This window comes from Leptidea sinapis, chromosome 24 (assembly GCF_905404315.1).
Source record: "Leptidea sinapis chromosome 24, ilLepSina1.1, whole genome shotgun sequence".
In the NCBI taxonomy this organism is placed as follows: domain Eukaryota; kingdom Metazoa; phylum Arthropoda; class Insecta; order Lepidoptera; family Pieridae; genus Leptidea; species Leptidea sinapis.
The window spans coordinates 1,096,226-1,110,600 of NC_066288.1; the positions used below are offsets into that span (position 1 = coordinate 1,096,226).

General features: G+C 35.5%; 2 protein-coding genes across 2 annotated transcripts in view; one reads left to right on the plus strand and one right to left on the minus strand.

Annotated features, from left to right (window-relative positions):
- The window catches only part of LOC126971541 (cadherin-related tumor suppressor), a 362,047-nt gene that overhangs the window by 195,508 nt on the left and 152,164 nt on the right, over positions 1-14,375 (plus strand). The gene's annotated exons all lie outside the window — the stretch shown is intronic.
- Positions 882-3,937, minus strand: LOC126971667 (uncharacterized). Its single transcript, XM_050818050.1, has 3 exons — positions 3,869-3,937; positions 2,902-3,682; positions 882-2,586 (listed from the first exon to the last, which is right to left on the minus strand). Exons 1-3 carry the CDS (start codon positions 3,892-3,894, stop codon positions 2,488-2,490), a joined length of 906 nt encoding a protein of 301 aa, XP_050674007.1. The 5' UTR covers positions 3,895-3,937; the 3' UTR covers positions 882-2,487.

The window sequence follows — 14,375 nt, forward strand, 5'->3', positions numbered from 1 at the left end:
CTAGATACACTATTCTTTAGTTATTTTCACAGCATCTCATGATGCTTTGTACGTACGTACGGTATATTACTATGGGGTCATGCTGCTGACATTGATATAGTGTTTGCACTGCAAAAGAGAGCTGTTCGTGCTATATATCAGCTTGGTTATAGACAGTCTCTCAAACAAAAATTTAAAGAAATAAATATTATGACTGTTCATTGTCAGTACACTTATGAAAATTTAATATATGTTCACAAAAATCGTCACCTTTTTGCTCTTAATAGTGATTTTCATTATTATAACACTAGAAATAAGGGATTGCTTGTAACTTATTCTAGTAGGCTTCATAAGATACATAATAGCTTTAAGGGTAAATGTATACACTTCTACAATAAAGTCCCAGCCACTGTTCAGGCATTATCTATAAATAAATTTAAATGTTTTATAAAAAAATGGCTCTGTCGTAAATCCATTTATCATTTAGATATTCAGCAGTGGTATTACTCCACTCCACTCGGACAGCCTGGGACTAGATTGTGATTATTTTATAGCGATAGAAATGACTGTACAATATTGTATATTTTTATTGAAAAGAGCGCAAAAAAAAGAATGCTGGGAGAGTTTCTTGTGCCGCTTCTTCTCTCTCAGAGCGCCATTTGTTTCCGAAGCGGTAGTAGTATCTAGTAGTATAAGAAATGACATCAAAAAGAATTCTAAAGGAATCAATTTTGAGAAAATAAATGCCTTTTATGCTTTTATGCCTTTTATGGTGTAGAAAACCTGAGTTAACCTAATTATTTTGCTAAAATATCAGTAAGTAATTATTAAATAATGTGGCTGAATTAATTGGAATGTGGAAAAGTAAAAGATAAATGTCACATTCAAATAATTTATTTCGGTTTTGATAATAAGTATATTATCTAATATGTTTTACACAATATCATATTTTATAGTATCATAAAGATATTATGACGATTTTGAAGAATATTAAGAGAAACTCCTTCTTGCTGAAAGTTAATATTCAACTCTTTAAAATCTGACAAAAGATATTCGTTCGTTGAAAGCCATTCAATTATTATCATTTAATTCCTATAAAATCTTTCGAAATGAAATCATAAAACGTAAGTAATATTATTGAAAACATATTTTACTATAATGGATACAATGAAGGACACAATTGTAGTTAACATAAGCGCTTATATAATAACTATTTAAATGTTACGAACATTATGAAACACATAACACATTTTAATGTATTGACACTATCCGCGTAATCTAGTAATACTTTTTAGGCTCTATGCAGCTAAGGTTACATCTGCTTCTAATCTTGAAAATATTTAGACAAACGAGTCAGATATGTACTTTAGAAGTTCAAGTATAACATATAAAAATGTAGTAAAAGTTACAAATTTACATAATGGGGAAGAGAGCTATTTACAAGTGAGGAATGCTGAAAATGCATAACATCTATTTGATGTTTAACGCATAACAAATGTACAAATCTTTTCACTTTACCCCAAATATACTTGTAAGGATCTTACAGATCCACGGTAGTATAAGACCAGAAGCTGTAAAGCTAAAATATCACCGCATCCTCTTCACCCTGAGAGAATCACTCCTTACAGATAAAAATAGGCTATAAAGATATACATACAACTCTATTATGTTTTGCTTTGCAAAAAGATTTCTGGTATTGTCTGCTTAGACCGTAGTAATAACTAAATATTTATTTAGCACCCGAATATAAAAGTATACACATGCAAATGTAGCTTTTTGTCCAGCTAATCAACAATATTTTCTTTTTAACATAATTAACCAAGAATCTGATAGGTAATATGAGTTTAGATTTGATAGTATCTCCTGATGATGATCCAAATGATTTGATAAGGTACCGTTATTTCGATATTTGTATAAGGTTATATAATAAAGTTACTGAAATGACTTTATAAAGCAATAAACACATCGAAAAGTTAACTATACATAAATAGACCAAATTAGATTATGTAGGTAGGTACTCAATACTTAGTATACAAACATTTTCTATCTAATTTAAAATAATCAGTACATAATTATCTACTTTATTATTTACATATTATTATGACGCACATTTTGTGCGATTCTTCAGAAGAGATCTGGAAAACTAGAAGTTATTAGTAAAAATCTAATTCATATTAATCTTCAATAATTATTAAGTTATAGTCGCCTTTGTACGATTTGATTCTAATACCTACGTCTACTATAATTTAAAAAGAGTTTTCTAAATAAATGTAAATGAAGTTCAGAAATCCGAATCTATGTCGAAAAAAATATTATATCAGTAAATGAATGACAATTTAAGTAAAAATAAATACGCTCTACTATATTAAGAAGAAATATCTGAGCTCTACATTGTTTACGGTTTTTTTATCGTGTACATAGATATAGGTATCTGTATGCCATACGTAATTCCTAAGCTAAAGTAATTCAGTCTCATGTTAGTTGACGGTTTCTCTTCGAGCAATTCAATTAGGTTGCAATATGATGTTTTAAGCCTCGTAATTCAACAACAAGATCCGAATCGCTTGATACGAAACGTTTCTTAATTCTTCGTGATTCCGATGATCCCTGAAATAAAACGAATCGTTTACTTTTAAGTGCTGAGAATGCAATTCATTGATACGGAGAGTAAAGTAGGTTAGGTGTGAGGGAGAATCCAGCTCTAGATATCGATGCCTTGTCGCCACCCAACCTGACTGACCCGGCCTCAGAGCGTGCCGTGTCACCCACCACCCCCAACCCAGCAAGGCTATTTTTAGACGTCGGAGTTCTCTAATCTTATACCTATTCTATATTATAACTACTGCTGCGATTTAGTACGACAAAATCCATTATTGATAGTATTAAAACACTTTTTTATTTCTTTATCAATATGATACTTACATGGTTGGGGCTGTCTCTTGGTCGAGTAATAACGGAATATAAAGGGCTTCGCTTGTTTTGACCGAATGTTGAACTCAGATGGCTATGTGTGGTGTGAGATGGTCGAGGCAATACGACTTCTTTTTGACCTTCCTTGTTAGATTCTTCAGAATGAGTTTCAGGCGCATCTGTGCTTAGACTTCTTTTGTTTCCATTCCAGTTAATGAAACTGTCAGCATCGTCGCCTTCGTAATCGTCATCGTCGTCGTCATCTTCGATTCTAGGAACAGTTTTAGGAACATGATAGAGTGGCTTTCCTGCAAGAGCTTTCAGTTCTCTAACATCTTCATCTTCATTATCTTTTGTTTCATAATTCACGTTTTGGAATGCAGCTCGAGCATTCTCGCGACGTCTTTGAGCATCTTGAGCCATCTGTGTGAGAATGAGATTGTCTAAAAATGCCGCATTGACGTCATCCATGTCATTAGAATGCCATCTGGGGTTGGACTCACTCTCGTACCATGTCTCTTGACCAATAGGTAGAGCATCAAATCTCTCTTCATGGACCTTTGGCGCTTCATTAGAGAAATGTCCGTAAGGATCGTAATAGTATGTATAAGGAACTTGAGCATATGCTTCAGGGGGATTCATCGCTGCACCGTCATAGTAATATTGAGCCTTAGGAGCGTAGTAGTAATCATCTTCAGCGTAGTCACGAGGTACCTGAGGGTACACTGGCCAACTCTGCATTGGGTAACTCTTTACTTCTGCTAATATATAGCACAAGAAGATCGTCCACATTCTAGAAAAATTTTCGAATATATTTCAAAATATGCACCATACAGTTAAATTATGTAATAAAGTAATTCTAATAATAAGTGATATTTAATTTAGGAAATATATTTAATAAATTTTATTTTTTTTGTAAATTTAATCAATCCGTGTTAGTAACTGATGAATGATGCATATAAATAATTGTACCTCTTACCTGAGTCCAGTCAGGATGTTGCACATTTTTATGTTTCACCAGTCACAGTTAGTATTCAGAGGTTCGAACACGACTATTAAGCGAGGGTGGGTTGCCAGCCTTTATAAGCTCGCCGCCTACGCGCGTCGCCCACACGTTCTCAATGAACGTCTCCCGCCACCTCGCCACCACCTCGCCACCACCCTCAGTGGGAGAACTCACACCCACACCACCCTCAGCGCCCACTGCTTCCCCAGGCTGCTCGCCTATCGATCCATGGCAGATTATTCATCTTAATAAAACTCTACTATGTTTATGAATATTGTACGAATTTCCCGACTAGACTAACGTCTATTCAGTAGTGACTACGTCAAGGGCACACTAATTAACATAATATATAACTTGATATATCTAATGTTGAGTACGTATGGCATTTCATATAAATATCTGCTGCGTCTGCCGCCATTGTATTTATACCAACGTGCGACAGTACATGAACTTTATGTCAGATATTAAAGAAAGATCATAGGCCGCTTACTGTATCGTAATTATGATTGCCTGCTTTTTTTTTATTTTAACCTCTTGCTGAACTTTAGTCTCAAAGTACAGTCTGTATATATAACAGCCTTATTTTATATTATTTATGAAGCAGGTTAGTTGAGCATGCTGTGACCTGCATCACATCAGATGTTTTTGTGAAGTGTTGACTGCCGCCCATGCTCCCTTGCTATCACAGACATCACATAAGCAACAGTTAAGTAGTTTTAGTACCAATATAATTAATTTAACATATTTTTCAGTAGAGTTGATTTAAAGCGTATGTAATATATTAAATTAATTGTAAGAATTTTGCCGAAAAAACAAAACATTTAAAATGCTTCCCGTTAATTTCAAGGCACTTTTATTGAGTGCATAGTTTTAATGCTTCAAATAAAAAATAGTATAAAAGAAAATGATTTTTATTACAAAATTTGTTACAAAGTTTGAATTCTGAATCGAAAATTAATGAATCGGTACACGTGCAAAACTTCGCAACCTGAATCTATTCTATAAATAGTTTCAGTTAAAGCTAGCAGAACTTATGTACTAAAAATAGAACGCTGGTCTTCGAAATTATATTATTGCTATATACACTATATACACTTTCCTCGGCAATTTCTGATTTAATCAAGTCAAGCAATTAATTATGGAATGCGGTTGGCACGAGTAAGATACAAGTAGAAGTTACTGCTTAGTGGTAGAATAGGTGGTGTGGCAGTATAATATTTCAGCTACTTTCATAGTGTCATGTCTTACGGAATTATAGTGGGTTAGGGCGGCAGATATTGAAAACATATTTGTGCTGCAGAAAAGAGCAATTCGAGCAGTCTATAAAATGCGTTCAAGGGATTCATTGAGAGAAAAGTTTAGTGAAATAAATATTATGAACGTACACTGCCAGTACATATACGAGAACCTCCTATACGCCCATAAAAATATTAGCCAATTTAAAAAGAATAGTGATGTACACGGTGTCAATACTCGAAACAAACATAAACTCGCAATTCCATCTACTAGGCTCCGTAAAATTGCTAAATCTTTTAAAGTGGATTGTGTTTTATTTTATAATAAACTCCCAAATGAAATTAAAATGTTACCTATTAAAAAATTTAAATGTATCGTAAAAAATAAATTAACATCTAAGGCCTATTATAGCGTGAAAGATTATTTGAATGATAAAGATAGTTGGAATTAATGTTCTATATTTTGTTAATGAATATTGTTATACTCATTTGAATGCTATTGTAACTTTTGTACTTCATCCTGACTTGCACTAAATAACTTATAAAGTTTTACAGTGAATAAAGATTTTTTTGACTTTGACTTTGACTTATACTGCCTCTGGCCAACGCCGGTGTGGTGGCAGTATACTGCCTCTGGCCAACGCCGGTGTGGTGGCAGTATACTGCCTCTGGCCAACGCCGGTGTGGTGGCAGTATACTGCCTCTGGCCAACGCCGGTGTGGTAGCAGTATACTGCCTCTGGCCAACGCCGGTGTGGTGACAGTATACTGCCTCTGGCCAACGCCGGTGTGGTGGCAGTATACTGCCTCTGGCCAACACCGGTGTGGTGCCAGTATACTGCCCCTGGACAACGCCGGCGTGGTGCCAGTATACTGCCCCTGGACAACGCCGGCGTGGTGGCAGTATACTGCCTCCGGCAAACGCTGGTGAGGTGGCAGTATACTGCCTCTGGACAACGCCGGTATGGTTCCAGTACACTGCCTATGGCCAACGCTGGTGTCGCGGCAGTATAAATCCTCTTTCCTAAGGTAATTACTTTCGTTGTTTGGCTTGAATTATTACACATTATTGTGAATCATGGTCCACGTGATTACAATGAACAATAATATTATTATGTTTTTTTATGGAAATGGAGAACAAACGAACTGGTCAGATATGCCGATGGTATGTAATTATAGCCACCCCCACACTCCTCCACCACCAGAGGAGTCACAGGCGTTAGCTGCCCCGGAATAACGCCTGTACGAGTTATGAAAATAATATAACTTTGTAGTGGTCTTTTATATAGTCATTTTGAAATATTTACAATGTCTCTTAATGAGTTATTTTACTTTGAGACTATTTCTAGAATATAATAAAATGAAACAGTAAATGTAGCGCGGTATGTAGCGACGCCTGCTAGATACTCGCAGCTCTCAACTCAGCTCGACGATAGCTGGTGGGGCAGGTCGGGGGTGATATCGGTTTTTCGATGCAGTCAAAGTACGTCGTCAGGTTTTGCTCGCGGAAGTTACAAACAAAAGGTCACTGACCGACTGGCGCCATAATGCTCTTCGCTTCAGGTTAATGCAGACCACGATCGAGTTTCAGTTGTAGGTATTTATTAGACTAGGAAGCTAGGTAATACCAGCCAGCTACAAATGCAATAATCAAATAGTTTAAATCTCGTCTTACATTTTTTAATTCAGTTCATTGATTACACTCAACATGCAATACAACACACTACACAAAGTGATTTGATTTGATTACACTAGTTATTTTTATCAGCTTCACCAGTAACTGATAATGTAAAAGAATTGTTCAACATTATTTTCACCAAAATCAATAACTCCAATTACAATACTTGAAAGCATTCCCAAGTACTGTTATATATGCACATATGTATGCTTTAATGCAGACATAACATTAGCGTCAGCACTTTAAGACCAAGGCGTCACTTAATAAAATATAAAGGCAGTCAGTCTCCTTCCGAATCCTGAGCCACTCATACATTTCAATTATATTTTCTAGTTCTAAATAAATTTCTTTTTTAAAAGTTCGTTTTTAATATTGCGTCTAACAGTACGTTTATGATAAAGAACACTTACATTTTTTTTATTTTATTAGCAGCGTACAGGTTGTTGTCGACGGATATTACTCGAACCGAAGGCTCTTAAACGCTGAAGGTCCCCAAGGATACGTACTGGATCTGTAAAACTATTTCTGTATATCAATGATATAGGAGATCTTCGCTGCCGACATTTCAATTATATTTTCTAGTTCTAAATAAATTTCTTTTTTAAAAGTTCGTTTTTAATATTCCGTCTAACAAATGGTGGCAGCGGTGGGATTTAAAATTTTATAAATCCGCGGTAAACGCCTCAAGTGAAAAGTTATAGTGATACCAAAAAGTGCAAGTGAAAATAATATCTGTGTTGGTTGGTTTTAATAAGTGTTTAACAAAATAGTACTAATCCAGAGTACTATACAAATCTTAGTGACCGCCTGAATCCAATGGTTGTGAACTGCTAACAAGCTTCGACCTGCTATACCGGAAAGAAATAACTATCTACGTGGTGCTTTCCAACATCGCTGAATCTTCTTCTCTTCATCAACGCCGAGTCCTCTGGTACCTAACGATTTACCATAAATTGTGCCAATTATGACTCGATTTGAATTCGCCGTGAATATCGCCGTGGTCCTGTAAGTCTTCAAATTTTAAATATTTCAAGTGTGAAAGTGCAAAACCCATAATAACTGAGATATTAAATAGACATATTTCTAAAACTACAGTGAAAGTGCAAGGTGTGAGGTCTAACAATACTTTATCCAAAGTTTATTGCATAAATATTATACTACTAAAGAGCGTTATTGTCATCTACATTCTTATTTAATTACATCATCTTAGGTTCCGAGAACATTTTGTCGAGTAGCTTATCTCATCGAATTTATAAACAATCTTGGTGGCCGTCTATCACACCGTAGTACATTTTAAATTTTATAAGTGAATATTTTATTTAATTAAACATGTCGGTTAAAGAATCTCAAATTAAACATGAAAAAAGTGAGTTAAAAAGTAGCACTTTATTCAAATTCATTAGTCCTTTTGATGGGACACGCGAAAAATTAAATTCTTTTATTAATAATTGCAATAATGCTATTGGACTAGCACCGGATTCTTAAAAATCGATTTTATTTAAATTCATACTTTCTTAACTTGAGGGCAAAGCGGAATTAGCTTGCTCTATTAAGGAATTCGACAATTGGGATCAACTTAGCGATTTTCTCAAAACACAATTTACACCTTTTACTTGAATTGCAGGAATGTCAACAAAATAATACAGAATCAGTGTCACAATTTTCTTTACGCGTAGAGACATGTCTTTCAAAACTTTTAACAGAAGTAACTATATCGAATAAGAAGAAATCAGAGTTAACCGGTCGAATGGCAGCAATGGAAGACCTAGCTCTCCATACCTTTTTATTGGGTCTTAAACCCGAAATTTCAAATTTAGTTCGTTGTAAAGATCCACTAAATCTCAATGAAGCAATTAACCTAGCAGTCTCAGAAGAGAAAATTTTAAATTTATTTCATAAAAGAAGTTCTCACCAATTATCATTACACCGATCAACTCCTAAACCCCAACAGCCATTTAAGGGTCACAACAATACATAATAATACCCAAAAATTTCAAACCACAAGGCAGTTTGAGAACAGAAGCCCATTCTGTCGCTACTGTAAAGAACAAGGTCATTCAATAGAAAATTGTTTTAGACGACAATAACAATAGACTACAACTAACCAGACCCAGAGCAGATAATGTTAATTTTGTCATAAATGAAAACTTAAATAATGATAACTCAGAGCCACGACAGCTATGCTCTAATGATAATAATGACCAACAGCTTACCCATTTAAACGCGTAGTGGGCTCGCGAAGGTGTCACGCGAAGCCTTGCAATAAAAATCTCAAATCAAAAAATTATTTCGACACCATTCCCACTTTCAAGGCTACACGACAGGGTAACCAGCCCCAAAACGGAAGCCTAACGCTCAAGGCTACACGACAGGGTAACCAGCCCCAAAACGGAAGCCTAACCCTCAAGGCTCCACGACAGGGTAACCAGCCCCAAAACGGAAGCCTAACTCTCAAGGCTACACAACAGGGTAACCAGCCCCAAAACGGAAGCCTGAAGTCAAATCCTCAGCATCCAATACCTAAAAAAGAAGAAAAAGCATTAAAATCTTACAACGTTAACACAAATCCTTTAAAAAATTACTTACCTTATATTGAAATCCAAACATCTCTCTCCTCAAAACCCTTTCGACTCCTTGTCGACAGTGGAGCTACAATCAGTCTTATTAAAATGCATATAATAGAAAATATGCCCGAGGTGATTAAAAACATTATAACATTCATTGGCTTAGGAAATACCGACAATCCAATCAATTCGTTAGGTTGTATATCTATCGAAATTAATTCAATAGAACATGATTTCCACCTCATACCTAATTTCGACTTTCCATACGACGGTATTATCGGAAATGATTTCCTTTCTTTACATAAAAGTAAAATAGATTATACTTTGAAGTAACTTAGTATTGATGACGTAAAATTCAATTTAAAATTTAATAACCCCATTTATACAATTGCGCCTAGAACCGAAACGGTAATAGAATGCTCAGTACATAATCCCGAAATCAAAGAAGGTCTCATTCTAGATCAACATATTATGGATTCTCTATTAATCGCTAACTGTATTGTTAAAGTAAAACCTAATTCTAGAATTAATATATCCGTGGTAAATACATCCGAAAATCAAATAGAGATAAATTCAGACCTCAAATTAATAATTAATCCTTTAGAATACAATGAAAATAACTCTATATTTTATTCGAATATTAATGATCAAAAAATTTCAGATAGAACTGATAAAGTTTTAGATCTTTTGAGAGTATCCCATTTAAATTGCGAAGAAAGAGACGCTCTGTTTAATTTATGTTCCATATTCTCTGATATATTTCATTTGCCTAGTGATAAGTTAACTTTTACAGAAGGTATTCAGCATGAAATTAAAACATCCTCCTCAATCCCTATACATACAAAATCCTATCGATTCCCTGACATTCACAAAGGTGAGGTTCAATCACAAATCAGCAAAATGCTAGAAGAAGGAATTATTAAGCCTTCAACATCCCCTTGGTCATCTCCAATCTGGGTCGTCCCAAAAAAGATGGATGCATCCGGAATAAAGAAGTGGCGGGTAGTAATCGACTACCGCAAACTAAATGATATCACAATCGGCGATTCTTATCTTATCCCAAACATATCCGATATATTAGACCAGTTGGGCAAATGTAAATATTTCAGTACTCTCGATCTCGCGTCGGGCTTCCATCAAATTAAAATGTCGCTCCAGGATGCACCCAAAACAGCCTTCTCAGTTCCACAAGGTCATTTTGAATTCACTAGAATGCCCTTTGGACTAAAAAATGCACCTGCAACATTTCAAAGACTTATGAATTCTGCCCTATCTGGGTTACAAGGTATACAATGCTTTGTCTACTTGGATGACATTGTAATCTACTCCTTCGTTTCCTGATCCTGATTCCTGATCAGCACATAAACAACCTCTCTAATGTATTTGACAGGCTCCGCACCTACGGGTTAAAGTTGCAACCTGACAAGTGCGAATTTCTCCGCAAGGAAGTTTCCTACCTTGGACATATCATTACCGATGACGGGGTAAAACTGAACCCAGAGAAAATAAAAGCTGTGGCAGACTTTCCTACACCCCAGTGCCCTAAGGACATAAAGTCCTTCCTTGGATTAGTTTCCTATTATCGCAGGTTCATTCCTGATATGTCAAAACTAGCTAAACCTTTAACCAATCTCCTTAAAAGGACGTCCCATTTCTGTGGAATAATGAAACGGAATTATAAAATAAGAAGGAATTATCTTTTAAAAAATTAAAAAATTCTCTTATTTCCGCACCTGTTCTAGCTAATCCTGATTTCACTAAACCCTTTTTACTTACATGTGACGCTTCAAATTTCGCAATATCTGCTATACTTTCACAAGGATCCATTGGCAAAGATCGCCCCATTGCATTTTCTTCAAGAACATTAAATAAAGCTGAATGCAATTACAGCGTCACTGAAAAAGAATGTCTAGCGATCATTTATGGTACTAAAGTTTTCCGTCCCTACCTTTATGGTAGACGATTCAAAATTATAACAGATCACCGTCCACTCAAGTGGCTCTTTAATTGTAAACACCCGGGCTCCAAGCTCGTTAGATGGAGGCTCAAACTTGAAGAATTTGACTACGAGATTGAATATAAAAAAGGGTAAAATAAAAACTAACGCAGATGCATTGTCACGATACCCAATAAATCCATTAATTTCTAAAGATCTAACTGATAATGCTGAAGATGAAGCCAGAGATCAAAGACCAAATTCACCCCATCTATCTATCCCTAGTTTGCCAGATCAAAACCTTGAAGATCTATTATCAACAGATTATGACCCAGCTAATTTGAGTCCTTTAAATTTATCGCCCTCTGCGATTCCATTCTTTACGTCAGACAATTCACCTCATGAAACTTATTCTGATCCACAACCTTCTACTAGTAACCAAAATCCTGAAAACTTACCTTCACATATTCCTAATAACACCGATCTCCTTCAATCTTTACCTGAAAATTTACCTGTATCCACTAGTCCATCAACTAGCGTCACTAGCCAGATAGCTGAAAATCAAACAAATATTAGTGAAGATTATTCCAATTATTTAAAATGTATTAAAGGTAAAAGCAAGATTTTTAATACATATATAAAAGAGCACAACGAGAGCCTTCTTAAGAGTTCTGCAAATGTAATTCTTCTTCCAGTATCAATAGATTTTGATGAGTCGAATCCTTACCTTTCTGACGTAATCTCTGCCTCAGAGAATGTCAATGTTGTAGAAGGAGAACGTGAACTGCATTCGTTTAAAATATCTAAAATAAATGGTAAGATTTACTATTTCCTATTTACTACTTTGATACTTGTACCTACCCTGATATATTTAAAGCATTAAAATCTGCTAGAGACAGTATTCTACTTACCGGCAAAATCAATGAGATAGCTATTTCCGACTTTAGGAATTCATTTGAACAACATTCATTTGTAAAAATATATAGTATCCTAATGTATCTTTTTGATAGTACAAATATAACAGTCAATATCCATCACAATAGTATAATATATCCCGTGCCTACAGAAATTACAAAAATCTTGAAGGAGAACCACGATATACCAATAGCGGGCCATTTAGGGTCAAACAGAATGTTTAATCGCGTAAAAGAACGTTATTTTTGGAAAAATAAGAGATCAGATATAGAAAACTATGTAAAAAATTGCAAGTTTTGCCAAACCAATAAAGCCTTAAGAAAAATTAATAAATCACCTATGCAAATCACAACAACATTCATTCTAGACCTTTCGATAGAATAAGTCTAGATATAGTGGGACCCTTGCCTGAAGCTGGAATTTATAAATTAAAATATATACTTACTTTACAAGATGACTAAACAAAATTTTCTATAGCTTACCCAATATCTAATGCTACGGCTGAAGAATCATGTGAATGTCTCGTTAATTTCATATTTTTATTTGGAATACCTATATACCAACAATAATTTTGGTGCAGCAAGCTGCAGCGCTGGTTTTCTGTGGCAGCCTTATTTGGGTTTCATCACGGATACAGCCTGCCCAAGTTATCAATCTTTTACTAGCTAAACAGGAAAATAGTAAGACATTTAAACAAAAGCAGTATTACAAAACACAACCGCTGCCTGTAGGCAGCAAGGACGTACGGTCTAAGTGCTGGTATGATTAATTTAATTTTTTTTGTGTAGTTAAAAGATAAGTTTTTAATTTATTTTTAAATGATGATTTTGATGATTTTAGTGATCTTACTGGTGGTGGCAAGTCATTCCAGCACTTAGTTGCGGCAAACTTAAAACTTCCATTAAATGCGTCTGTTCTATGCCTCGGCAAAGCAAATAAAGTCAGGTACAGTCTCGCTTAATGCCTGCTGAACTATCAGTCAATCACATATGTTTCTCACGCAAGTATTTTGGGATACCGTTCTTAAGCACCCTAAAGAGTAGAGTGACGAGGTGAAGTCTTCTGCGTGATTCCATTTTTAAAATATTTGCTTCATTAATGTAAGGAGTGACATGTGAGCGAGCAGGGATGTTGAAGCAAAACCTGGCACAAGCATTTTGGACTCGCTGAATAATCTTTGCAATCCTGCTTAAGAGTCGAGGCCCAGATAAACAGCGTCCGCAATTAATTTTTATTATAGGATTAAGCATGTTTATTTTATTAAGTTTTAGAGCTTAATACCATACACTGAGACTAAACGGAATTTCGCACTAAGCAATTCCTCATTGCCCATAAACGTATTTGCTCTAAGTAAGAATTTAGTTTAAGTGTTGCTGCCACTGTGTCTACAGGATCAAAGGAAATATAGAGTTGCGTATCATCAGCATAAAGATGATATATAAGCAATATTTGATACAATTAGTAAGTAATAACGGCCGTATAACTTGCAAACAGCAAAGTGCCAAGAATCGATCCCTGGGGAACGCCTTTAGTTACAGGGGATAGATCGGAGGTTGAGGGTGTGCCATCGTTGTTTCTGACGTAATATGACATTTTAGAAAGAATAAAATCCGTGTTTATACAGTCAAACGCCCTAGAAGAATCCAGAAGATGCAAGTAAATTCAAATTCAAATATTCTTATTATATATTGTGTCTTTACCACATTTATCACGGTGAGTGCTCCAAAGAGCACCTCCGAAGAGATAAATGTGGTGTGGTGGTGTTTGAACTGAATACTGCCGACGATTTTCACCTTCGCACGATACGCCATATATTAGAATATCATCCCGACCATTTGGATGTCTGGTGATCCTCTATAGTGCGGTTTTCAAAGATTTTTTTCCACGTATATTCAAACTATGGATTGAGCTACCTTGTGCAGTGCTTCCGGGACGATGTGACATGGTTACCTTTTTTATGGAAGAGGAGGACAAACTAGCGTACGGATGACCTGATGTGAAGTGATCACCGACACTCAGATTCTCTTGTACCTTCAAAAAAAGTGTGTACACATGTCTTAATAATTGGCAACACTCCTCTGATTCCTCTGATGTTGTGGGAGAATGTCGGCGGCAGTGCTCACTTACCTTCCGGTAACCTGTAAGCTCGTTTT

Bases quoted from the DNA above. Each gene is read 5' to 3' on its own strand.
- LOC126971667 (XM_050818050.1), bottom strand. From the start codon at position 3,894: ATGTGCAACATCCTGACTGGACTCAG. The intron at 3,683-3,868 runs GTAAGAGGTACA...AAATTTTTCTAG, and splicing joins AACATCCTGACTGGACTCAG to AATGTGGACGATCTTCTTGT. The intron at 2,587-2,901 runs GTAAGTATCATA...GTTTTATTTCAG, and splicing joins CAAGAGACAGCCCCAACCAT to GGATCATCGGAATCACGAAG.